Raw genomic sequence first — 25,209 nt, 5'->3', positions numbered from 1 at the left:
TACAGATTTTAAAGTCTCAAAAATTACGTATACGCATAAGATACGGTGCGAGATTTTTCCTCCTGGCGCAGAAATGAAGCTGCTTCTATAGATGTAGCGAATAACTCGTAATATTCAATGGACTCGAGTTTTCTGATCTCTGATCCTATAATACATATTTGTATTTCGAAAATAAAGTCTTTTAAATAAGTATTAAATTTTGCTTCGGTCTTCGTACAGTGAGCACAATTTTTCAGTCTCTGTACATTTACTTATGCATGTATTGTGAGTACGCGCTGTGAAAAAGTATGGTTGAAAAAGTACCGAAAGGAACGCACATTTCTGGCTCTCTCGGCGCACGATTATTATTTTTTCTATGCCACTGCTTTTGACCGCACTTTTGTAAACAGAAAAAGGCTACCGTGTCGCTTTTGTATGCCTATTACTTTGCCCGACCTCTTTGACTATGTCGCGTCGCACTACACCGCGCTGCACTGCACCACGCCAGCGCCAGCGCCACCGCCACCACCCGACCACCGATATCCATATCGAATAATCACGTGGAAATTTTTGTTATCGAATCTCAACGAACGACGACACATACGAGCTCTAGCCTTGTATACTTACTTACCCATATCCATTACCGAGTACCGAGTAGCTGGTACCTCTCACTATCAGTCCTTCACTCACTACTACGAGTACTTACCCTTAAATCAGGTATAGTCCGCGTATCTTGTGAAACCTTACCTAATAAACTTGATAAGCCAAGTGCATAGATAGGTGTCAGTATACGAGTATGTACACTGTACAAGTGTACAGCATCTTTTTCATTTTCTCCTTTCGGTTCATACATTAGTTATTACGGTATCTATACAAATAGCTACTCGAGTAAATTCATTTTTCAAATTAGAAATACCTACTCGTAGGCCTATGTAAAAATCGTCGGAGTTATTCTTCTCCGTTGCTGGATAGTTTTTTTCCTTCACGCCAGTTCAAGCCAGCTGAATTCTGGATAAGGTCAGTAACATAGAACATAGCGTGTTCAGTTCAGCTCGGTTCGGTTCGGTTCGGTGTTTTAACGATTTTTCTTCCCTTCGCATTTCCCTTTCGTTTTTCTTCTATTCTCTACTCTTCTTTCCGAATTGTTCCCTCGTTCTCTTTCTAGCTAGTTCTGTTTTTCCTTCCACCCTTTTTTTTTCACTTCTTCTCCATCTACATCTATTTCACATACATACATTATAACACGACCAACTTTTTCTTTCCTTATTCGTTTTATGATACGTACCTACTTAGGTGGAACGTTTTGCTCGTATGTAAAGGGTGAATGGCTTTCGCTAGTCGCCATAGCTTACTGACACAGTTTCACAGTCGTCGGTGAACAGAAACACGTGCGGGGAAAGTACATATTGTGAGAATGAGAAAAGGGTTTGGAGTTTGGATGGATATGAATGGCCGATGGATGGATGCAGTAAATGCCCTAGTGGTATTGGAGTTTTCTGTATGCCGATAAGATTTCATTACTCGTGCAGTATTCCTTCCAGAACGCCGAACGGAATTTCTTTTCGATTTTTCAAGTCCAATTCGCCTACTGCCCCCCTCTCCCTGTAAATATGCGGTGCTGCAGTGGTACTCCCTGAAAGTGAAAGCCGAGAGGCTGAGATAGTTACTTGTGTATTAAATTCTATAATATAGGTAATTTAAATGGACGGTTCTAAATATGTATTAAGTTTTCTAAAAAGAAATCACAAATTTAAAATCTCAAGAGAACGTATGAAAGAATATTGAGGAAGGGGAACTCTCTAACTACGTTTTTGGCAGTGGAAGAATTTTTCTCTGAAAAAAGGGATTATTTTTTTAAAAAACTTACCCAAAAAAGTGGTAATTGAACAATTTTTACCGACTAATTCATTCCATTTTTCTTGCTTTTTTCAAACTGTAGGGGGCTTCGTACCAGGGGATTTCTTGAAAAAGGATTATTTAGAACAATGTCTCTGACACGGAAATGAAAATTTTTTTCAATTGAGAGAAGGGACTCTCGAAACTTGTTTGTAAAACTCCAAACGTAGGAACTTATTTTTTAAAACTGAAATCTTCCAACTTTGGGGAGTGGAGGTGCGAAAAAGCGAAACTTTGAAATAAAGAATCATCATAGCTGCGTGAACTTGGGCACACTTTCTTGTTTTTTTATTCTAACGTAAGTTTTTTACATGTATAGAACACAACTGTGCAGAGTATCCATTCATGAATTATTTGGATGCTCCTGCTAAGCGTGGGTAGCCAAATACACATACTTAATTACCTACCGTTCGATGTAATGTTTTTATTATGTCTAGGTACATCTGTATGTCGTCTGAATAGTACATGACCAAGTACATATATACAGGGTACGGGCACAGACGCAATGACAGACCGAACAGAATACCGATATCGGAGTACGTAGAGGTACGAAGGGGGAGAGGATTTTGAAAACGTCAAGTACCACGTACCTACCTATACGATGATGTGTACTATAAATAAACATTTGGCACATATCGCGTAAACCGTTGCAAGTCTCGAGTATCAAAAAGTGAGTTAGTACTTTTCGCTGGTACACGATTAGGTACATGTATTAGGTAGGTTAGGACGCGCAATTTGATTAGGTAGGTCTAGGTACTTACTACAAGTAGTCAAGTACACTCATATTATAACATATTGCGAATTTCCTTCATTAAAAACCATCTTAAAAATAATAAATATGACCTAGTGTTTGATTCCTACGTAATTTCCCATCTTTCGCCAATAACAGAAAAAGCTGTAGGTTAACTGCGTGTCAATTGCTCTATCTCTTCAAGGGGATCCCCTTACCTACCCTTCTGAAACTGATAAGGTAGGAGCGAAGTCTATCTCTTCAAACTATCAATTTTTTGAGCTGGCATGGTCTTTAAAATTACTGAATTAGAAATAATTTTTCAGAATTCACACGGCCTCCAAAGTACCTGGAAAAGCGAATTATACCTAATTTTTGGAGTTTGCGTGAGCCCCAAACTATATAAATTCTAGGAGTTCGCATAGCTTCCCAATTACGAAATTTGAAATCAATTTTCTAGAGTCCATATTGGCTCCGAATTGCCATGTTTCAATTTGCATTTCGGAGCTTCGGGAAGCCGTGACTAGCGGACAGACGACCTTGAAATGCCTGACAGACGGGTCAATGACCTCAGTAGGTCAGACATGAAATACAGACGGCCTTGAGAAGCCGAACAGATGGGTCAATGAATTGAAGAGCTGAGGCCAAATAGATAACCTTGTAGAGCCAGAAAAAACAATGACCCTGCGAGGGCAGACAGGTCAATGACCTTCAGATGCCAAATGAGCGGACAGACGACCTTGAAACCCCAGACAGACAAACAGACGACCTTGAGAAGCCACATATACGGACCAATGACCTTAAGAGATCAGGCAGCCGACCTTCAGAAAGCCAAACAGATGGGGCGATGACCTCGAGGGGCTACTGGCCAGACGATTTTGGGAAGTCATACAGACGGGTCAATGACTCTAAGAGGCCAGACAGGCAGACAGATGAACCGGTTGTTCCAACCCTATCGAAGGTTTTTTTTTTTAAGTGAGGAGTGGACGCTCTATCCCTTGTAGTGGGTCCTCTTCTTAAACTACTTGTATATTGGGGCCGTCCAAGTCTCTCTTGATTCAAGAATTATACGAATGAAAATTCCCCATTAAAAAATTCCACATACGATTAAAATTTGTCTGAAATTTATATTTTAATGCGCGTTTTACAACAATCGTAGCATATTATAGTTAGGTAGTAGGTACGTAATTAGGTACCTATATTGTTATGTAATGTATATTGCGAGTTACGATTCATCATAAATAGATATATACCTAGGTATACCTAAATAAAAATTCAATTCTTTCAATCGATAAAAATTTGTCTGCATAAAATATGTAGGTAATAGGTATACACGAATAATTTTCCTATATAATAATACCAATACCTATAGATAAGTTATAGGTAATTAGGTTACGTGGTAGGTTTAGGTAATAGGTAAAGGTATGTTTAAATGGTTAGATGTCTAGATGTTTGATATCAAAGCTATACGTCATAAATCAAGTACATAACTTTACATTATTACATTAGTACGTATTAGTACCTATTATTTTTGTATTGCAATAAAAATACCGTTAAGGTATTCGATTCACATTTTTATTTAAAAAAAAATAATAATAAATAAATAAAATGAATGAATGAAAAGAAAAAAAACAAATAACATACGTACAAACATTCAAACAAAATAATGAACAAAAACAAGCTACACAGTATTATTAATAGTCCTTACGATTATGCTATAAAAATTGAGATAAATTAGGCCTATCGTATTATGTATACTCGTAAACTAAATGGGTAAATGGTTTGGGATTGAATTTGATGATGAAACTTGGGTAGTTCTCATATTGGAGTGGAATAAGTTGTCTATGATAATGATATTCATAGTAAACCTTGTCGGAAGAAATCGTCTCTCCATATGAAAATTACTCGCAAGTCGTAAGGTGCTGCGAGCAGATCAGTGTGATTAGTGGAATGTTCAACCAAGACTGAAAAGGAAGGGGTGCTTCTTCGATGGAAATAGGTGAAAATAATAATGAGTATTCGGAAGCGTCATATAATGAGTCTGTACTCTGTATTTATTAGTTGTTCTGTACAAAAACAGTGCTGGGATAAAATCATCCAGAGCTTGTTGAGAGTTTGTGTTAAACCATTTTGTACTCGATGTAGACCTTTTTTTTAAACCTCATTTTGTTGTTCGCCCGCCCATCTCCGAATCAACATTTTTTTGAGAAAAAAGGGCGGCTGGCTCTTGATACTCAACTGTTTCCATATTACTGAATTCAGTCTATCCCACCGTAGTTGTACATATTATCACACTCGTGCTAATTTACAACAGTTAACTAATTATTGACAAGTGAAATTAGTACATAAAAAATAACGTATTTTAGATATGTGACTACGAAATTTTATCGACGTACATATTGTTGTCGTCGTATAATTACAATACAATAATGAAATTTTTCGTCGGTACTTGATACCTGTAATTTGTCTGATTTTTTAAAAAAATTTCTTTTCTACTACAACAAAAATCGAGCTGAACGAGACGTGGTAACTTTTTACAGGTAACAAGTGAACCTCTTTATGTCGAGGCTTTGTTCTAAATTTAGTCTTGATACGTACGAAAGAGTTGCGGGAAGGGGAGGAGGAGTTTCACCAGTTGAGATAATTATCTCCTTGATTGGAATGAAAAACCCTCAAAATCGAAATTGTTTTTTTTTTTGACAAATTTTGAATCGTGGATGTACATGGGTAGTACAATGAAATTTTTGGGCAAATTGGCCATCGTAGATTCAAATCTTTGTGAGATGCAAAAAATACAAAATTATACTTTATTCGAATCTCGTTCAGCCCTGCCAAATATAATACTGCTGTCAATTGCTTACACGAAAAAACAATAAAAGATTCGGTGAAACTTACAAAAAAAAAAAAAAAAAATGAAAATCGTCGTGTCCTGCGTGGATGAGCAAGTGGGTATCTATCTATGTAATTGAAGGAAAAAGAGCTTTATCGAATGTAAACGTGCGGTAAATAAGTAGGTAAATTAATAGGTACGCAGTATTATCTCGATGATATACTCTCCTACGATTACGTGGTAATATTAATAGTACACTTACACTACCATACCTTACATCGCAGTGGTACGAGTATGAATTTTGGTAATTTAGTAAGATTAATGCGGAATTGCGGATAAACCGTAAATTTGTATCGATTTGCATTTTACATAGGTACCTACGCGAAATGTATCAGACATTTAAACGAATCACTTAGATAAATATTTAACAAAAAAAACAAACTTTGATTTAAATAAATTAATAGGTAGGTAAATTTGTGACCGTGTAAGGGTTGCGGGCTGTCGCTGCGGTATATATTTGTACATACACTTGTTAAAAGTACGAATAGATTGATGGATGGGTATGAAGTACATCATGTACTCGTACCAAGTTGCTTATCTTGTGCAACATACAAATATAGGTATGTAGTATCTGTCATGTACGCATACACAGCCTACTAGTAAGAAGTATAATCGATTAGGTATCATACTTTAGTATTATAAATTATCATAAATTTAATATCGTAAAATACACACACACACACATACATAGTAATTATATAAAATGTGGCCTACGCAGTATATAACACCAGCCGTCGTGTCACTTGAACGTGAAACTAGGTACCTACCTATACATATAATTATGACATTCATGTTAAATGTTCAATATTATAGTAAGTTAGGTAGGTTGACAAATAATGAGTTGATATTTCTATCATATTTTTTATCGTATATCGTATATAAAATACCAAACCGAAGCGAAAAACTTAAAAACATAGGTCACTATAATATTATGTATAAATATAATAATACCATAATTATTATAATAAAAGATATTGTCGTTATGAAGTTTGAAATGTATACTCAAGTACATACAAGTATGGTATCTCGCGAAAATTATTTACTTATCTAGTGAGGTATTTTATGTACACACACGCACACACATTTCAACATTAAAAACTTCTAAAAATCACTAAAATATAATATCAGTTAAAGTTAAACATTTATAAAACGTACATCAAGTATAGTTATATAGGTACTTAGGTAATAAGGTAGGTAGGTACTTAGGTAGGTAAGGTATTGAAAAATACCAGCATCTTATTATATTATTTTATAAGAGTAACATGTTCATTCAAAATGGGAATAAAAGCGCTAACCTAATAGTAGTAAAGAATGGAAAAAGTTATGTAACATGTAACACGATCGAACAAATAATCGAAAATCAGAGTCTGAGGGAAGTGAGAGAAGTATAAGTAACTTTGTCATTTCACAAATGAAGAAGGAAAACAAACAAACGAACAACAAATCAGTAAAGGTAAACAGGAAGAAGGAGAAGATACAGATAAAACGTAATAAATAACTTGAAAATGAAAAAAATACGAACGATTAAGCGCCGATGCCGATGAATTTACTCGGAATCGCTATCCGAAGGCGGATCCGGATCTGTTGACGGAGGTCGTGCTGGAGCTGCTGGAGGCGCCGCCGCTGGTACGCTCGATGGTTTTGTTATGGTGGCAGCGATGTAGTCGCTTGTACTTTCGGCGTGCGCGTGTTCTATCTCTACTCTGTTGAGGGAATCGCCGAAAAAAAAAGAAAAGAGCATCTTGTGAATATTGTTGGATTTACTCGTATATGTAGAAGGGAGTATTAGTAGATGAAGCAGAACTCTCCAGCTAGGAAGATCTACGAGGGGAGAGGGGTCACAATTCCGCCGAATAACACATTCTAAAAAATATTAAGAAAACTCTCCGACACGTTACCGTGTTGTAATTTTTGAAAATTTTCAATTTTGTTACTTCTTTTTGGACCTTATTTTAGGGTTTGGAGTGAAATGGTCTTCATAATTGAATTCTGTGTTCCTGAATTATGCAGATTTTGATGTCAATATGTTGTATTTTTTTGTTGTCAATTTTCAATGCTGCAACTTTTCTTAGGGGCCCATTTTAGGTTTTGGGGTCAAATCAGAGGCGCGACGAAAGGGGTGGGGGGGGTTCTCACACCCCCCCGACTGCAAAATTTGAGCGAAAAGTTGAGAATTTTCGGAGAAAATTGGGCGAATTGGGAAGAAATTGTGTAAGCAGGAAAAAACAGAGAATTACAGAAAACCATGGGTTTTTACTTCTTGAATTATAAATTTTCAGAAGTTTTCGCCCGATCGAAGTTTTCCTTTTCCTTTCTCCATTCAACAGTTTGGTTTCCAAGTACCCCCCCCCCCCCTCCTCCCAACAAAAATTTGTTCAAACCACATTTGGCTAGTTAGCATGAAAAATACTGAAGTGGGGAGGGGGGGTCTGGGGTAAAAATTTGAGTAAATTTTAGTCTCCCCCTTCCCAAAAAAGTAGTGATTCTTTCAACAAAAAAAAAGTTACTTATTATGTAGATACTCGTACCATGATCAACTGTTGGTAATTTTTAACCAAGAGGTGAATGTGGGGGGGGGTCAATTTGATAAACTTTATGACACTTTTTGCAGTTTTTGACAAATCGTAATTCAATTTTGATAATTTCCGATTGATTCTTGTTATTTTTTCAATAATCGAAGCACTTGAGCAGTTTGTGCAAAATTTCACCCGAATGAGACATTTTCTCTTGTTGTTTACTGATGGTCCATCAATTTTTGATATTTTTGAGTGATTTTCACAATCAATTTTATCATTTTTATGATACTTTCTTTCTATGTGAATATTCAAAGGCTCTTTATTCAGGGACGAAGCGAAAGGTGGGCTAGGGGGGCAGCCTGCCCCCCAGTATTCCGCGAAAGTTGAGAAAAGTTGGGAAATTGTGAGAAATACAAAAAAGTTGGGAAAATACAAAAATTCCGACAGTAAGTACCTATTTTAGTTTTGGAGTTTTCAAATATTAAAATTTTTTACAATCATCAAAGTTAATAACTTTCCCAACTTTTGAAGCCAAACCAGTTTCTTTTTTTTTCATTTCTAAATCTTTGTTTTTCCCAACTAAAATTCACATTTTTTTCAAAAATTTTTTCCCTCGCCTTGCTTGGGCCAATTTGTTTTTTTTTTCACACTTGAAAATTTCAAGAAACTATTGATAAATTTCTTAAAAAGTTGAGATCAGAAAAACTGAATTCTTTCATAAAATTTGATATTGTTCTACTTTTCGAATTACAATTTTCCCAAAGCTTTTAGCCTCGATTTGCTCGGGCCCGTATTTTCCAAAACTTTTGCCATTGGTTCACTCGAGCCAATTTAGTTCTTTTTTTCACACTAAGCATTTCACAAAACCATTGATGAAATTAAAAGAAAGTTGAGATCAGAAAAACCAAATTCTTACATTAAAATTGATGTTGTTCTACTTTGCATAAGTACAAAATTTTTAAAGCTTTTGGCCTCGCTGCGCTCGGCTCAAATCGATTCTCATCTGCTAAAATTACAATATTTTAAAAAATCTATGATTGAATTTGAAAAATGTTGAGATTAGAAAAACCAAATTCTTTCATTAAAATTGATGTTATTCTACTTTTCAAATCATAAATTTTCCAAAACTTTTGCCTTTTGCCCTCGCTTCGCTCGGGCCGGGTCGGGCCACTCACAATGCTGCTTTAAAACATTTTAAGAATGTGGTAAAATTAGCCTAGGCAAATAGCGGGAAAAAATGGGTGAACCCAGACATAATTGGGATCAAAGTTTTTTTTTGCGGATATTGTCTAGGATGGTGTGGTGAACAACATACTAAAAGCCCCCGCCCCTACCCCTTGAGCTAACCCCCCCATAGTGGATCAAAGCCCCCCAAAATCAGTTTTTTGACAAAAAATTCTGAAATGTCAACTTTTGAGTAAAATGAGCACTGATTATTTAATCTCCTCTCAAATACCTATCAAATGAGCTATCAACCAACTCCCTAGCCCCAAGGGGGGTGGCGCTACGACCCTTAAAAGTGATGTGATTTCAATAAGTTCACATTTCATGACTTTGGGACTTGGAACCTGTTCTAATCGATCAAATAAGGTCAAACTTGGGGAATGAGATTCTTTTGGGACATAAAGTCGACCCCTAGGGTGGGGAGGGTCAAATTTGAAAATTACGGAAAGGTCATTTTTTGGAGGGGCATAATATGGCCCCAAATGGATGAAAATGGTCCAAAATTGTATCATTGGTCAGTACTCCCATTGTGATCAACATATCCAAATTTCAGCTTCCTAGGTCATCCCCACTTCTTTTAAGGAGGAAAACCCCAAAAATAGGGGTAAAATTAGGGGTTTTTCATCTTAATTCCGCCTTAAATGGGGCGGGAATGACCTAGGAAGCTGAAATTTGGATATGTTGATCACAATGGGAGTACTGACCAATGATACAATTTTGGACCATTTTCATCCATTTGGGGCCATATTATGCCCCTCCAAAAAAATGACCTTTCCGTAATTTTCAAATTTGACCCTCCCCACCCTAGGGGTCGACTTTATGTCCCAAAAGAATCTCATTCCCCAAGTTTGACTTTATTTTATCGATTAGAACAGGTTCCAAGTTCCAAAGTCATGAAATGTGAACTTATTGAAATCACATCACTTTTAGGGGTCGTAGCGCCACCCCCCTTGGGGCTAGGGAGTTGGTTGATAGCTCATTTGATAGGTATTTGAGAGGAGATTGAATAATCAGTGCTCATTTTACTCAAAAGTTGACATTTCAGAATTTTTTGTCAAAAAACTGATTTTGGGGGGCTTTGATCCACTGTGGGGGGGTTAGCTCAAGGGGTAGGGGCGGGGGCTTTTAGTATATTGTTCACCACACCATCCTAGACAATATTCACCAAAAAAGCCTTTGATCCCAATTATGTCCGGGTCAAATTGCATTTTGCCTATGCTAAAATAGGTATTACCTCATAATTACCTATTTTAAGTGCGAAAGATTATTCTCTTTGGATGAGGAAAGTGGAGGTAAGGGGAAAAAATATATGGTCGTTGAGATAAACTTCCTTGTTTGAGATGACTTGTATTTTGACCGCGTTATAGACAGGACGTGCGATTTTTTCTATGTTTGAATTTTTCCTCTTTAATTTTGTATTGATGTTATGAGTTTTTGAAGAAGATTGAAAACTATGATTTGAATCGAGAATTTCAATTATTTTCGGAGTTTGTGATTTTTAAATATTATTCGAAGTGCTCATCAGGCTAATTATTGGAAGTCTAAGTCGCTGCACTGAGGGTGCTGATGTAGACATGGCTCTGCCATGACCTAAGTAGGTGAGCAACAAATGTCCCATAAGATATACCCTGAATATATGGTTTTTATGTTTATTTTGTATAGTATGAAATAGTCAAATAGGACTTTACGCTAGCTTTTATTTTGCTTTTTAAATTGAGATGATTCCATAATGAATCGAGTTTATTTTTCCAAATTTAATGATATCTATATCTCGATAAATGAGATCTTTACTTTTTCTATCTTCGAATTACCAAGATTAGTTGGTTCGTGAATTTATTTCTTTTTTTCATTTGAGTTTGAGTTTGAATAATTGATTTTGTGAACCAAATTTATTCAGATGAGATCTTCAATCTCATCTCCTTCTTAGCTTTGTTTCCAAATTATTTTTAAGGAGAAGAATTTTTAGTTTCTTTATTCGAGAATGATTATTGCTATTATTGAGAAGCTTATGTGGTGTGTTAGGGTTTGTTCTTTATTCCATCCTACTTAAAAATGATCCTACCTACCTGTTTAAAACTTTTCCGTACGATACCTATTTTCATACCTACCAACTTTTGATACTATACTAGTTCAGAAATGAAACTGACAACCTCGTGTCTCAAAATTATCCATTTTTAAATTGTAACACACCGCAAGAATATGAAAATTAGACAGAAAAATTCCAGAAATACTCATAATACTCACAGCTTATAAAAAATGCAAATTTTTTCGGAACAGATCCACACTAGCTTTTCAACATTTTTTAATTCTAGAGTGTTCAGCACGTTAAAATTTTGATTATAGTCGGCAAAGTTACAATTTTTTGGCTACAAATTGTCGTGATACAATCCCCTCCCTACTTGTAACTTGAATACCCTCTTTTTTCATCCAATTTGGTAATTTTCAATCAAATTAGTTGGGAATCTTAGGATCTTGCCCCCTTCCCCCCAGCAAAACCACTTCGCTACGTCCCCGTCTTTATTAAACGTCGAGGTCGTCAGAATTTTTACTTTGGCCTTCGACCATTATCATTTAATCGTACAAATATCAGATGCTGATTGATCAGTAATTTTATAACTATGTAACTAAATCCACCTTAATTTTTCTTTGTTTCAGGTAGTACGAGATCAAATTGCCTCCCGAAAACCATGGAATAATGAACTCGCGTATGAGAATATTTAAGTAAGTCATTTTATAATCCTTTATAAGAAAAGTTACGTAAGTCACTTCTACACCTGCGACCTTTTATTTTCAATTGCAAATCAAACAAAAATTCTAAAATCACGGAATTTGAAAATTGGCTGAAGTATTGTCCATTTTGATTTTTAATGAATTTTCAAAAAACCAAACTCGGATCAAAAATGGAAAAAAATCAAAATTTTACCAAATAGACCGAGAGAGCTGAAACATGATGTGTGCCCTGTTTGCGTCCCTCCGAATCTATTGGAAACGGTTTCGAACAATTTTGAGGGGTGGTTCCGGAGCACCCTATAGCGGATTTTTGAAAATTGAAATTTCCACAACATTTTACTCGATTGAGTTGTTGTAATGAAATTTAGTACTTAGTACCCCATGTTTAATAGGTAACTTATGCTGAGTTGATTGGAGTTGGTTTCAGGCTGTTCTGAAGTCCAAAAGTCGTGATTTTAAAAATGGGTAGTGAAACAGTGTTATAGGTAGTGAAAAAATGAAAAAATTCAAACGCGCAGCAAAAACCTTCAAATTTATTGAAAAATTGATTGAAATTAAGAAATACTCTGTATACACATTGTCTTCCAATTTCAATTCATTGATTTTGTTAATTTTTTTGCGGAAGGGGGAGGGGGAGGGGGAGTCGGGTAGGGAGCTTTCTAAAAGTTTGGTTGAGGAAAAGTAGTGAAAAAGTAGTGATTTTTTTTCTAAAATATTCTGTACTGGACTGCATGCTGGAGAGTAAGATCAGTCAACTTTGAGTATTTATGTTGACTTACCTATACTCGTGTCTCGCTAAATGTCTGACGTATTTCTCCGGAGGAGTATCGCTATCACTATTGCTAATGGATACAGAGCGTACGGTCGTATGTGACACCTGCGTTACAGGCATAGTAAATTCGACGTAGCAGTATTTGGCCAACTCGTCGGGCACCTGATCGTACGAGGTGAGTTGCAAATGGCATATCAAATTATGCGTCGTATAAGCTCCTACGAAAGGGCAAAATATTTGTATTATATGTAGATGTACACATTCGAGGAAAGCTGCAAGATTCGCTGCGAGCATTAAGACAACCCATAATACGTTCACGTACCTTGACCTTCCTTTGGTAAACGCGACATTCTCCATACGATCGACTTATGATGATGTTCGTATTTGGCATGACCGGAAGTGACTTCGATCAGATGTTGTTCGAGCGTGTCGACCGCTCCCAAAAATCGTTCGATTCCTTTAATTTTTCCAGTTCTGCGGGAAAAAAAGACACGTTATCGTTTCGAGCGATGAAAAATTGAACCTTCGATGATTAGTCTATACCTTCTGTGTGCTGATTTCACCGAACCATATCTGAAGTGCTTCTCTACTCTGAAAAGATAGATCCAACATTCCGGTATTGGAATCCTGACGGCCACGTCTTCGCAAGGGATTTGTCCCAGTTTTCGACTGGTGAAGCCGGGTACCAGAATATCGGCCAGAATGTCTACCTTGTTACCGCATATTCGAAATACCGTTTTTAGCTGTAACGGTAGTTCGCGATTTTTTGGAGGACGAACGCGGAATCTCATCAGTTCTAAATAACAAGCGTCTGGAGGCTTCAGTCTGCAAAAGAAAATATTTGTAAGTTTGAATATTCGGGCATTCGGCGAGCTTTGGCCGATGGGATCATTCCACCGTGACCGACTGAACGTGCACAACTTACTTGATGGTTCTGGTTTCTTCGTAAACATTTTGTTGGATGCAAGTGTGAAATTCAACATTCTCCAGTCGGATCCATTCTTCGGTTACAACTGGAATGATGTCGTGTCTACCTACCACTTCTTTACCTTGCCTCCACAGATCGTTCACTCCAATTTCCACATCCGGCATTCCTGCGCAACATTTTACTCGTTTCAGAAGAAAACGCGATTTGATCTGATCAGAGTTAGCGGTGCTTACCAGTCAAGAATCCGAGGAAAAATAGTCTCACTCTGGCGATTTGCGTATCGATCGAACCGTGCGCGTTTTGCTCGACGTACAATTCATCGACAGCGGTAATCTGCACCTCCTCCATTTTGTAATTAATATGAATATTATCACGATGGGCAGATAATCTGAACAGGGCGTCTTCGACGCAAGCGCTAAATTGCTTCATGTCTTCGTAATTATGCGAGCCCAATTTGCATATCAAAGAGATCTGCGAAAGATTCGTTATAAATACATTTATGTGTAAATCAACTGTTTAGTCGATACTTGGGTACATTATGCAGGCTCTCGTGGTCAGGGCCAAGGTTGCGATACTTAATTTGAAAGTTTGTTCCAACTTTTAGCAAACGCGGTCAAGAATAGAGCGCGATAGGGAATTATTTGAAGCCTGCATTTGTGCACTGCGTATCTATAAATATTCACTCAAAGTATCACCTGTGGCGAATGTTCTACTGGTAATCCTAATTTTTTCAAATCACTGCCAAACTCTTTGACACCCTGGTAATCTCCTTGAATCGCGTACGCGGCAAACTGACTTAGTTTATTCGTGAGTCTTTCAGCTTTAGTGACTTGACCCGGTCTTACTCCTGGTCTTTCTTTGTAAACGACGAATTGTATTTTGACGGTGAATATTTTACCATACTGGTCGTATTGTTGAGCGCCTGAAAAATGATAAAAGGCGGAGGTTCGTGATGAGGGGCGAGTCTCAAAAATACGTAATTACTAATTAGTAGGTAGCAGGTACCCGACTGTCTGCAATCGAACAACTCACCGATATCGGAAATTGCGTAACATGGCTGCAAAGGCCACTCGTGATTCAACGTTTCTTTGCCATCGTCTTTATTGACCAATTCTAAATGAGGCGTTTCTCCTTGGTAAACCAACCGTACGAATACTTTTTTCCAAAATCTATCGAAACAGTATAAATAAAATTAGGTCAGTCTCGCAATGTCGAATTTGTATAGGACCATTTCGAGTTAAATCAACTTGGTTTTAGGTTTAGATCTTTCACTCTCGCCCAACCTTTTTTTTTTTTTTGGTGGGTTTCACGTACTCGTAAAAGAAACGAAAAAACGCTGTCATCGGCCTGCTACCAAACCACCTTGAGGCAGGAGGGGGTGAGGTTTGATTTTTTCTAACTTGGAGTCAAGAGGGGGCGTTGGGAGGGTCGAATCGAAAAAAAACCACGATAAGTGTTCATATTCGATGTTCCAAAAACTTGATAAGCCATTTACGTTACAGAATTTCTGGATTTTTTTTCATTTTGACAAAAATTGTGGAATTTTTTCCTTCCCCTTTTTTGTAAATCTCATCACGAAAAGTTCAATATGGTCAATATTGTTAAAATGGATGCTTCTCGGTTTTTTTTTTCAAATTTTTAAATTTTAATTCCAATATTTGGCATATTTTTGAAAACTTGACTATCAAAAAAGCTCAACCTTGAACTTTGAAATTTTTGGAAATTATTTTTGAATGTTCTCTAATTTACTTTTAAAGTGTTGCAAAAAGATTTTCTCCAAGATGAAGTAGTTTTATATGTACAGTGATGCCAATGTAAAAAAAAAATTGAAAAAATTTGATACGTTTAGATAGTTCAAAAATTTGTTTTTTTAGGACACATCTTTACCTACCCCTATGGGACCAAATCAGTTCAAATTTTGGATTTGGGATTAAAAAATGCAATTTAGAAAAAAAATACCTGAAAAATTTTACGTTGATTTTGGGACCCTCTCCCTCAAATTTGGGGCCCTTAAAATCAACACTTGAGAGCTTTCAATTTAAAAAAAATAATCAGCTTTCTAGCTTTAATGAGGGCCAAATGAAAATCTGTTCAATTTTTGACTTTTGCCTCTATTCGTAAGAATCTATGCTCTATACTGAAATACATACATAATGTATTGTGGATGCATTTCAGTTTTTTCAGAAGCTTGACGAAGAGGAGTCTGATTCCTGCGCCCCCCCCCCCCCCGTCTTCTCTAACAATAACATAATATGTAATTATACGAACCTTTGACCGGTGAATTTCTTGCGTATCGGATAACGTATTTGCATCTCCCAGCCTGGTCCGGTATAATTCGTCCTGGGAAACGGTAACAATGGCTGAGATACGTCTTCGTCGAACAAAGGCGTCGGCGGCGTTTCAGTCGAATCAGTTTTCGCCACTTTTTGCGACATGGCTGTGAAATTGAAAGCACACAGCTCATCAGCGATGACCATATATGTATGTAAGTGTCACGACACGTCCGAGGGACCTTATACCTTACCAGCGTTAAACGCGTCTCCCAATCCGGTTGGAGGCTGTGCGTAGGTGTTTGTGGCGGCGTAAGCGTCTGATCCGTATTCCTGATTGTTAGTGTCCGGTGGCCATGATGCTTCGCTGCTGTAGCTGCGAATACGAATAAACGAGATTTAGATATTTTCTGTTGCGATTATGGCGATTTTCAGGTATTTAATAATGTATCTATTTAGGGGAGCATAGTTGAATTGCGCAAGACCATAATTATCTAGATTGCGTTTTTTTTTCTTTCAAATTTTAGTCTTTGGGTTGAGTGGAGCCAGTAGCGGTTATCCGACGTAATTTTTGCCTTTTCACAGATACCTACTAACTAATCGAGAACTCATTTCAGGTAACTGGCTTTAATTTCAACGAACACTCGCGGTGCAACTGCAATACTTACCTAATTGATGGAAATTTTTCTTTATTCCGGACGAACTTTTTACAATAATCGAATTCCATCATTTTCCATCTTATTTTGCCAAGTAGAAGTGTAATACTTATTACTTACCCATATTGATCGGTTTGCTGTATGCTTTGATTGAAGTTGGCGTCGAAAGTTGGCGGTGGTTGATTCATGGCTAAAAATTCGTCAAACGTATCTTCGTTACCGAAACCTTGAGTCGTGTTGAATTCGTCTGCTAAAGCACGAACAAAAATTTTTTCATGATTAGGGAGTGTAGATAGGTACCTTATCTATGTACATAGTAGGTACAATACTTATAGTGGAATTTTTTTTCGTTTTTTACCACTCCCACCTCCTGAAATTGTTACCTCGGGTGAGAAAATCACGCCATGAAATTTCCAGCCCCCTCGGTGGAAAATAACGTCGCAATGTTGTAGGGTTCCGTACCAGGAAGAACCCCTTCCCCTCCCTGAGTTATCAAAATAAGTACATATAATATAAGAAATCCAAAAAATACCCTCTTAATCCTTGAATTTGATCCATTTTCACTTGAAATACTGTTGACCTCTCTGTATAATGGAAAAGTGGAACTGCCCCTTCCTCAAAAAAATGGAAAAAATGAATATTTTTTCTTCTAAATTTTAATTTTTGAATTTGGTCTATCTTCGTCAGAAAAGCACTCTTTTCAATGCTGATACCTACATCAAACAAGTAAGGTGGTTTTTTTCTTTGGGAGAAGTCATTTAAAAGAACTCTGGAAGGAGATTGAATGTTTTAAAAAAATACAAAGTTTGATTTTTTTGATTTTTTCAACATCGGAGGTCTGTGTAACATTGTTGGTCGATGAGAGGGGGGGGGGGACTGTTGTGTTGAAGGTTTTTCTTAAAAAAATAGATTCTGCTCGGAGATGAAAAATTTTCAAATAATTTTTTCATCATTTTCGGTACTCATTTTCCGACTTTTTAGAAAGAGTTTTGTTGAAAATGTGGTTATCTAAAAGTACTCCGCATAGAAATGAACAATTTTCAGAAAATTTGTGCAGATAATAATTTTTCATTTTTGTCAACTGTTGAGGGGTTTTATTCGTTTAGGGGAACATACATCATTTGTGGAGATTGGGGAAGGTTTTTCTTGAAAATGTGCTTATTTAGAAAGATTCTGCCCACAAATGAACAATTGTCAACAAATTTTCACAGCCAGTCATTTTTTAGTGTGCGTAGCACACTATTGGTTTCGTTCTGAAAGTGGAACGAATGTTCTCTTAGATTGATGGGCCGATTTGTTTGAAATTTTCATAGGTAGATGTGGTCTAAATTGAAGCATGGAACGCCGTAATTATAATTGCAATTACTCAAGTAGCTTCTCAAGTAATTGCAATTAATTACGAAAATTTGTACCAAAAAAAGAATAAAAAGGGGAAAAGGGCCATATCAAAAGCAAAGCCGACACAGTATGTAACACCGCAGGGGGTGTAAAATATTATTTTCTATTGTTCAATTTTCGAAATTATTTTTCAAAATTGAACAATGGAAAAGATTTCATCTTTATCAAAAGCAAAGCGGACATCAGTTTTAAAATGTAATACCACAGGGGTTGTAAAATATTCTTATCTATAGTGTTATCTTTCCCATTGTTCAATTTTAGAACACCTGCAGGTGTTTGAAAGCAGGTGGTTACCCTTTCTGAATCAAAACCCACCAGTCATTTGTGATTTTGCTGTGCTACCAAGAGGTTCTCTCAGTACTGCAGTGCTTTTGGAGTCGCATTATGCTTTCGAGATATATTGCATTGTGCTCTGGAGCTTTCAGAATAGCATAGTGTATTCGGAATTGCATTGTGCTTTTTTTTCAAAATCGCATTGTGCTTTTTTTATAAAATCTCGTAGTGCTTCTTTTCAAATTTGTGTTGTGCTTTTTTTGCGAATTTGCGTTGTGCTTTTTTACAAAATCACGTTGCGCATTTTTTCAAAATCGCGTTGCACATTTTTTCAAAATCGCATTGTGCTTTTTTCTCAGAATCATGTTGTGCTATTTGTTAAAATTGTAGTTTCATTTTCGAAATTGTGTTGGGCTTCTTTTTTAAAATTGGGTTGTGTGTGCTTTTTTTTTAAAATCGCGTTTTGCTTTTTTTCAAATTGTGTTCTGCTTATTTTTTTAAAATCGCGTTGCGCTCGTTTTTTCGAAATTGTGGTGTGCATTTTTTCAAATTAGCGTTGTGCTTTCAAAATCAAAATCGCATTCTGCTTTCAAAATCCAAAATTGCGTTATTTTTTTTGAAATTGGGTTGTACTTTTGTAACGAAATTGGCTACACACACTGTTACAGCTCTAGTTTATTTTTTTTCCAAATGTTGGGGGAGGGGGGAAGGTTTGTACTTGAAAATGGGGATTATATAAAACAATCATTCTGATGTGGAAATGAGATATTTTCAAAAATGTTTCCCTAATCTTGATTTATTCCCATTTTTTCTGATTTTTGCTGCTTTTTGGGCTCCTTACCATGGGACTGATACGATTGGAAACGCTGGAGGAAATTTTTTCTTGAAAAGAAAATTATTCAGAAAAATTCTGACGCTGAAACAAAACATTTTGATGAATTGATTTTGTAAACATTTCTTTTTTCAACTGACGGGGGGGGGGGGGTGGTTCGGAGTTGGGAAATTTCAACTTTGCAAACACTCTAATGTACACGTTTTGTAGGTGAGATAGGTACATATTATTGAGAAATGGGACGAGTACACGTAAAGAAAGAAAAAAAAGAAAAAAAGGTACCCAACTAGATGCGTAGGCTGTAGGTTGTGTAAATGGAGGGAAAAAACGAACTCGGCTCGAGTGTTATTTATTTTCAAGAGGAAAAATGACTAGTGTCTGAAAGAAAAACTGTTGAAATCGATTGCAATTTGCATCTCGCATGTTCTTGTATGTAGGTATAGCTATTTCTATACTCGCGCTCGTTGAACCATAAAACCTTTACATTCGTACGTTGATAGAAAGTGTCATCAGTAAGTAGAAGTGCTATGTAATGTAAAACATCGATTTATATTTGCCATTTGCGAGAAAAATTTTTTGCTCATGGACATAATACGTGATATTCTGGGGGCATCCCATCCCATCCCATCCGATGCGATGCGATTCCACCTCTCATTTCAATGCGAGTAAATACAAGCCCCGTGTTTTAGGGAGAATAGGTACATTTTTCGTGCCCGATTTGTGGCTTCAAGATAGACAATTGGACACTTACCTGCAACGTTATCGTTGACGGCAACTCCGGATGCGCTGAACGGATCGAAAGGATCGGCGGCAGCTGGCTGTTTGACGTTTTCGAATTTTTCTTGGAACATATCGAAATCGTCTTTGCCTTGCGATTCGTCGAAAACGGGTCGCGAAAAGGCCGCTGCGAACGGATCAGCGGCGGGCGAGACTTGAGCGGCGGTCGTGTAGGCGTAAGCGTTGGCGTTGGCGCTACTGCCGCCCAGATCCGAATACGAGACGAACGGATCGGGCGTGGGTCGATTTTCGTTCTGTATGAAAGAGGCGAAAGGATCGACCTTTTCGACGGCTTCGTCGAAAATCAAGCTGGGTTCTTTTTCGATTTCGACGTCGTTTTCATTTTCGTTCTCGTACAGCGTTTCGTTGTTGATGTTCTCGCACGACATGATAGGCGTAGTGCTGATGACCGGGAATTTCGCAGCTTCCAGGATCTTATTGTCGTACGAAGGATCGGTGGTGGTGGCGGCGGCGGCGGCTTGTTCGGCTGCGGTCGAGTATTGCTCGAATTTCTCTTTGATTACGTTCTGCTCGGCGGCGAAGAAACCGCTCGAATAGTCGAGCGAGTATTTTTTGTGCGTCGGTATGATCTGCGTTCGACTGGCGGTCACGTCGTGCGAAGCTTTACGAGTCGCTACGTAATTCACGCCGATTCCGCCGCCACCGCCGCCGGAGTCTTTTCTGTCGACTGGCGGCGCTGGTGGTGGTGGCATAGACGACGACGACGACGACGACTTGTCCACAATCTCTTCGATGATTTCGGGTGGCGCTGGCGGTCTGACGGGCGGCGCTTCGACCACGCTAATGTTGCTGAAATCGAGCGAGCTTTTCCTCGAGGACGTGGTCGATTTTAGCGACGATTTGCGCGACGTTTGCGGAGTTTCGCGACTATCGGCGCGCGTTATTATTTTGGCCTGTTCGAATTTGGAGGCGTTATCCGACGACGACGACGTCAGATTGCTCAAATCGGTTTCGCAGTGAACTGGTAGAGGAGGCGGAGGAGGTCTACTCGGCGGAAGTGGTGGCTGCGATGGCTGCGCGAACGGTGCCGGAGCCGCAGCCGGCGGAGGTGTGGGTGCCGAAGACACCGGCGACGGTGCCGGTACCGAAGGAGGAAGACCTCTGGCCGCGGTGATGGTGTGATCTTTGTGTTCTTCGTCTTTGGAGAGATTCGCGATCGCGTCGAATAGACTGATGGCCTCTTGTTGGATGTCGTGCTTGGTATGTTTGATTTCGCCGTGCGCCGCCATTTTCGGCATCTCGATATCGTCGCCGAGTAAATCGTTCACTTCGCCCATCAGCGTAGGACTGGGTGAGTTCAAATCTCGCAGTGGCGTAGGACTGGGTGTCCTCGTTGCCTGCAGTCTGTCCAGCAGATCGGTAGACGTTTGTTCGAGAGCGGCGGTTACGCTCAATATCAGCTCTTTCGACTCTCTCGGCGGCATCGGTCGTGGCGGCGGAGGACGTCGAGGAACCGGTTTCTCACCCTTGTCGACCGGCGACGTATTCATCGAATGCGGCGTAGAACTCGGTACCGACGGCGGCGGTGGTGGTGGCGCTGTCTCGGTGAAATCGCCCAACAGATCGGAGACTTGGTTGACCGACGACGGTATCGATGGACGTTTTGGCGCCGCAGGAGCCGCCGGAGTCGTCCAAGCGGGAGTTGCCGACGTCGAGAAGGCGTTGAAAGTGGCGCCGATATCCGTGCTCGGCTGTTGCGGTGGCGGGGCGAAGACGTTCGTGGAAGTCGCCTCGGTGGTGAAAAAGGCGGCGAACGGGTTTGTGCCGGCGGCGGGTTCGGCGCTCGGCTGACTATCGGCTACGGAAGCGCCGAAGCTTTGCAGAAATGGATTCGAACTGAAAGAGGATGCGGCATTCGCGCCGAACGGATTGTATTCGGCGGCGGCTGCATTGGACACGGTGGCGGACGTGTCGAAAGCGCCGCCCATCAAGAATGGATTTGTGCTCTGCGATTCGGTCATGATGATGGCTCAGAGAGTCGGTTAGTTTTTCGATATGAGTTCCGTCTCCAGCAGTTTGAGTTCCACTTTACCGGGTTGAATGTTTTCCGCGATGGACGTATCGAACGGATCGCTGAAGGCGATTTCCGACGGCGATTCGATTACAAATTTTTGCGGCTCGACGGGCGTAGAGAAATTGCGAATGGCGTCCGCGTCTTCTTCCTTCCCGGTAAGAATGTCGATCGCGACCGGTTCGACTTGTTCCGGCTGCGGCGGCTGCGGATTGCAAGCGTACTTGGTGAGGATACTGTGCGTCAGCGAAGTAGCTGTGGATTGCGTTCGATCGGCGCCGTCGTATTTTCTCGGATCGAAATCGTCGTCTTGGTCTTGGTCGTCCTTCTGGCTGAGCTCGTTCTCGATGAGTTTCAGTTCCAATTTACCGGGCGCTCCGCAAACGTGAGACGTGTCGAACGGATCGTACTCGGAATCGAGCTGCTCGTCCGGCTTGACGGCGGCGGCCAACGGAGTCAGCGGCTTGGCTACCTCGACGTCGACGTCTTCGATTTTCAGAAAATCCGGCTTCTTGGAAGGCGATACGATCTGATCGACTTGGGCTTTGTGCTTGATCAGCAACTCTTGCGGCCGGATCGCTTTCACCGGAGACGATTCGCCGGCTCGCGGGTCGAAATCGTCGTCGTCGATATCGTCGACTCTGCTCGGCGGCGCTGCTTTGCTGGCGGTGATATCGCTCAGTAGCTCTCTTTCTAGTAGCTTTATCTCTTGTTTGCCGGGTAGGATTACTTTGGCGACGATGGACGTATCGAAGGGGTCGATTTCCTCTTGTTCGGGCGGCGCGATCGGCTGCAGCGGATCGACGGCGTGGAACTCGCTGGACGGAGTTGTCGCGTCGAACGATTTGATCGGCTCGTTGGGCGTCGGTAGGGCGCTGGACGATTTGCGTGCCAACGATTCGGCCGCTAGTTGGGCGAACTCGTCGTCTGTGCTCTCGTTCGACGGTTGTTTGCAAAGATCGAGGATTCCGGCGCTGGCGCTGGCGCTGCCGCTGGTGGCTGTGGTGGCTAAGACGTCGAATTCGTCGAGCTCGAAATCGCTCAAATCTAGTTTCGGCTCTTTTTTATCCGGTACAGAGGGCGGATTTACAGGTGTGGACGCGAGTGCGACGGCGGGTATCGGGGTAACCGCTAACGGCGCGAGATCTACGTCTTTGGCCAACAACAACGGATCTTCGTCTAGTAAAGTTTTGACGGGCGAATCGACCGGAGTCCTTTCTACGACCGTTGGTACCGCGCTCTGCGGATCGGCACCATCGTCGAAACTGGTCAGCAATAAATCTACCGGCTTGGGGCGTCGTCGACGCGATTTCTTATCGCCGAAAACGGCGGGCGAACTCGACTCTGCGCTGACTACCGACTGGCGACCAGAAAGCACTTGTACGGCGCAACCCAAGTTCAAATAACGCTTTTTCGGATTCGATTCGATGAACTTGTTGGCGTACGAAGTGTCGAACGGATCGAAATCGTCCTCTTTTTCGGTCGGACTGTCCGGAATATAAGCGAGTTTTAATTCGCCGCTGGCGACCGCGTCTACGTACGATGTGTCGAATAACGTATCATCTACTTCGACCTCTTCGGACTCGTCTTCCGATTCGGATTTCGCCGCAAATTCGACCGCTCCGTCGGCACCACTCTGCTGCTCGCCGTCTTCGTGGTCTTTGGCCTGCTGCTGCTGCTGCTGCTGCTCTTCCGCTTCTTGACGTTCTTCTTCCTTTTGTCTTTCGACCTCGGAAGGCGGTGGTTTACGCTGAAAAAAGCTAGTCGATTTGATACGATCGAGATCTTCTTGTGTCTTTTGTAAGATTGTATCGACGCCGGCGGTTAGAGCTTTAAATTTTTGCCATTCGTCGCTTTGGTCGCCGCTGCCACCGCCGCTGCTATTCGAAGGTTGCGCAAGGTCCGGCTCTGCTGTACTGGCTACCGGTTTGCTGTGTTCTTTGCGATATTTTTCTAATTCTTCTTCGTTGAATAATTCGTCCTCTTTGTGTTTATTCTTTTTGTCTTTCTTCTTCTTCTTTAAACCTTTGTGAATTTTCAACATGATCTAGACTAAATTCATTTGAGTACCTGTAACAAGCGTACGTCACACGTCGTGATTAATAAGTTGCCTACTTCGGACGCCCTGAATATGCCAAATCTAATCTATCATTGACTAGTGTACTCGTACTTGATATCGAACAAGTACAGATATCTAAGGATGAAGCGTTTTATTATACATGATTATTTTTTTAAGACTCTTAAATTCATTATCAACTCTATTTAACTCGACGATTGTTCGTTGTCCTTTATTTATTTATTTATTTATTTATTTATTTATTTAGTTGTTTGTTTTCTTGTTTCAGATGAAGAATTCGCCAAAGTTTATCCACCTACGTCAACCCACCACCACCTACGAGACGAGATTTACATAGGTGAGTAAAAAATGCCCTCAATTTTTCATAAAATTATACCAAGTAATATTATCGTCAATCGAACCGCAGCGAGTTATTTTCTGTTTGTGAATGAAAAATCAATTTAAAATTCATACTCAATGTCACACGGCGGGTAATGAAAATATAAGAAACACGATTCGCCCTGTATCGAACGATAGGTATACGTTATACGTAATGAGAAATTGTACCGAGGTGATAATACGAGTACGTATAAAGTTGTCGAAAAAATATCCCCCTTTTTTTCACAGTCATTATACTCGTTAGTTTTTCGAAAAAATAAAAATTAACATTCGAAATCGTGCGAATTGGGTGAAATTAAAAATACAAAATAGATACGAAACTTACTTTTCTACTGACATTGGTCACTCTATTGGTAAAAACATTCACGAACGAATAAATCAACGAATTACTAAGCGTTTACGTATCGTACACGAATTAAGGCTCATTCGCGAGTAATAATAATTAATATTTACGTAATCAGGGCGTGAATAAAACGATGCACGTTTAATTTTCGGAAGATTTTTCATCAGCCTTACAAGGTATACGCGTATAAGGACACGAGTTTTCGTAATTTCCTGCAATTTTCCAACTCGCAGAGAGCAGCACCGTGAAAGAAATTAGGAAATGGGAGCTTCGGTATTGATTTTACGTAGCTCGTTGATGCGCAAACAAAAGTTCTCTTTGACCAAGGAGTAAAATGACGTATACAGCTGTGAACGTCTGCTTGTCTGCTGGTTTCCTTCTTTTTTTCTCTCTCTTTCGTTTTTTTTTTTTTTTTTACCTCGTTCATACTTCTTACTTACCTTTTGTCGTATACTTACTCCGAATCCGACGTGATCAATAAGACAATTCCTCGAATTAAATTCAATAA

General features: G+C 39.6%; 2 protein-coding genes across 2 annotated transcripts in view; one reads left to right on the top strand and one right to left on the bottom strand.

Annotated features, from left to right (window-relative positions):
- The window catches only part of LOC135840662 (probable methylmalonate-semialdehyde/malonate-semialdehyde dehydrogenase [acylating], mitochondrial), a 90,582-nt gene that overhangs the window by 27,956 nt on the left and 37,417 nt on the right, over positions 1–25,209 (top strand). Inside the window, exons 12-13 of the transcript XR_010557766.1 lie at positions 11,891–11,956; positions 24,249–24,317. The gene's annotated coding sequence lies outside the window, so the exon portion shown is untranslated. The remainder of the gene's footprint in view (positions 1–11,890; positions 11,957–24,248; positions 24,318–25,209) is intronic.
- Positions 3,713–24,921, bottom strand: LOC135837278 (protein stoned-B-like). Its single transcript, XM_065352493.1, has 14 exons — positions 24,684–24,921; positions 21,886–23,973; positions 19,846–21,855; positions 16,712–16,841; positions 16,190–16,311; positions 15,934–16,102; positions 14,698–14,834; positions 14,361–14,587; positions 13,899–14,136; positions 13,663–13,831; positions 13,281–13,562; positions 13,060–13,211; positions 12,745–12,955; positions 3,713–7,198 (listed from the first exon to the last, which is right to left on the bottom strand). Exons 2-14 carry the CDS (start codon positions 23,945–23,947, stop codon positions 7,042–7,044), a joined length of 6,066 nt encoding a protein of 2,021 aa, XP_065208565.1. The 5' UTR covers positions 23,948–23,973; positions 24,684–24,921; the 3' UTR covers positions 3,713–7,041.

Source organism: Planococcus citri, chromosome 1 (genome assembly GCF_950023065.1).
Source record: "Planococcus citri chromosome 1, ihPlaCitr1.1, whole genome shotgun sequence".
In the NCBI taxonomy this organism is placed as follows: domain Eukaryota; kingdom Metazoa; phylum Arthropoda; class Insecta; order Hemiptera; family Pseudococcidae; genus Planococcus; species Planococcus citri.
The sequence above is the reverse complement of the archived record's forward strand: the minus strand, read 5'-3'. Positions and strand labels throughout refer to the sequence as shown.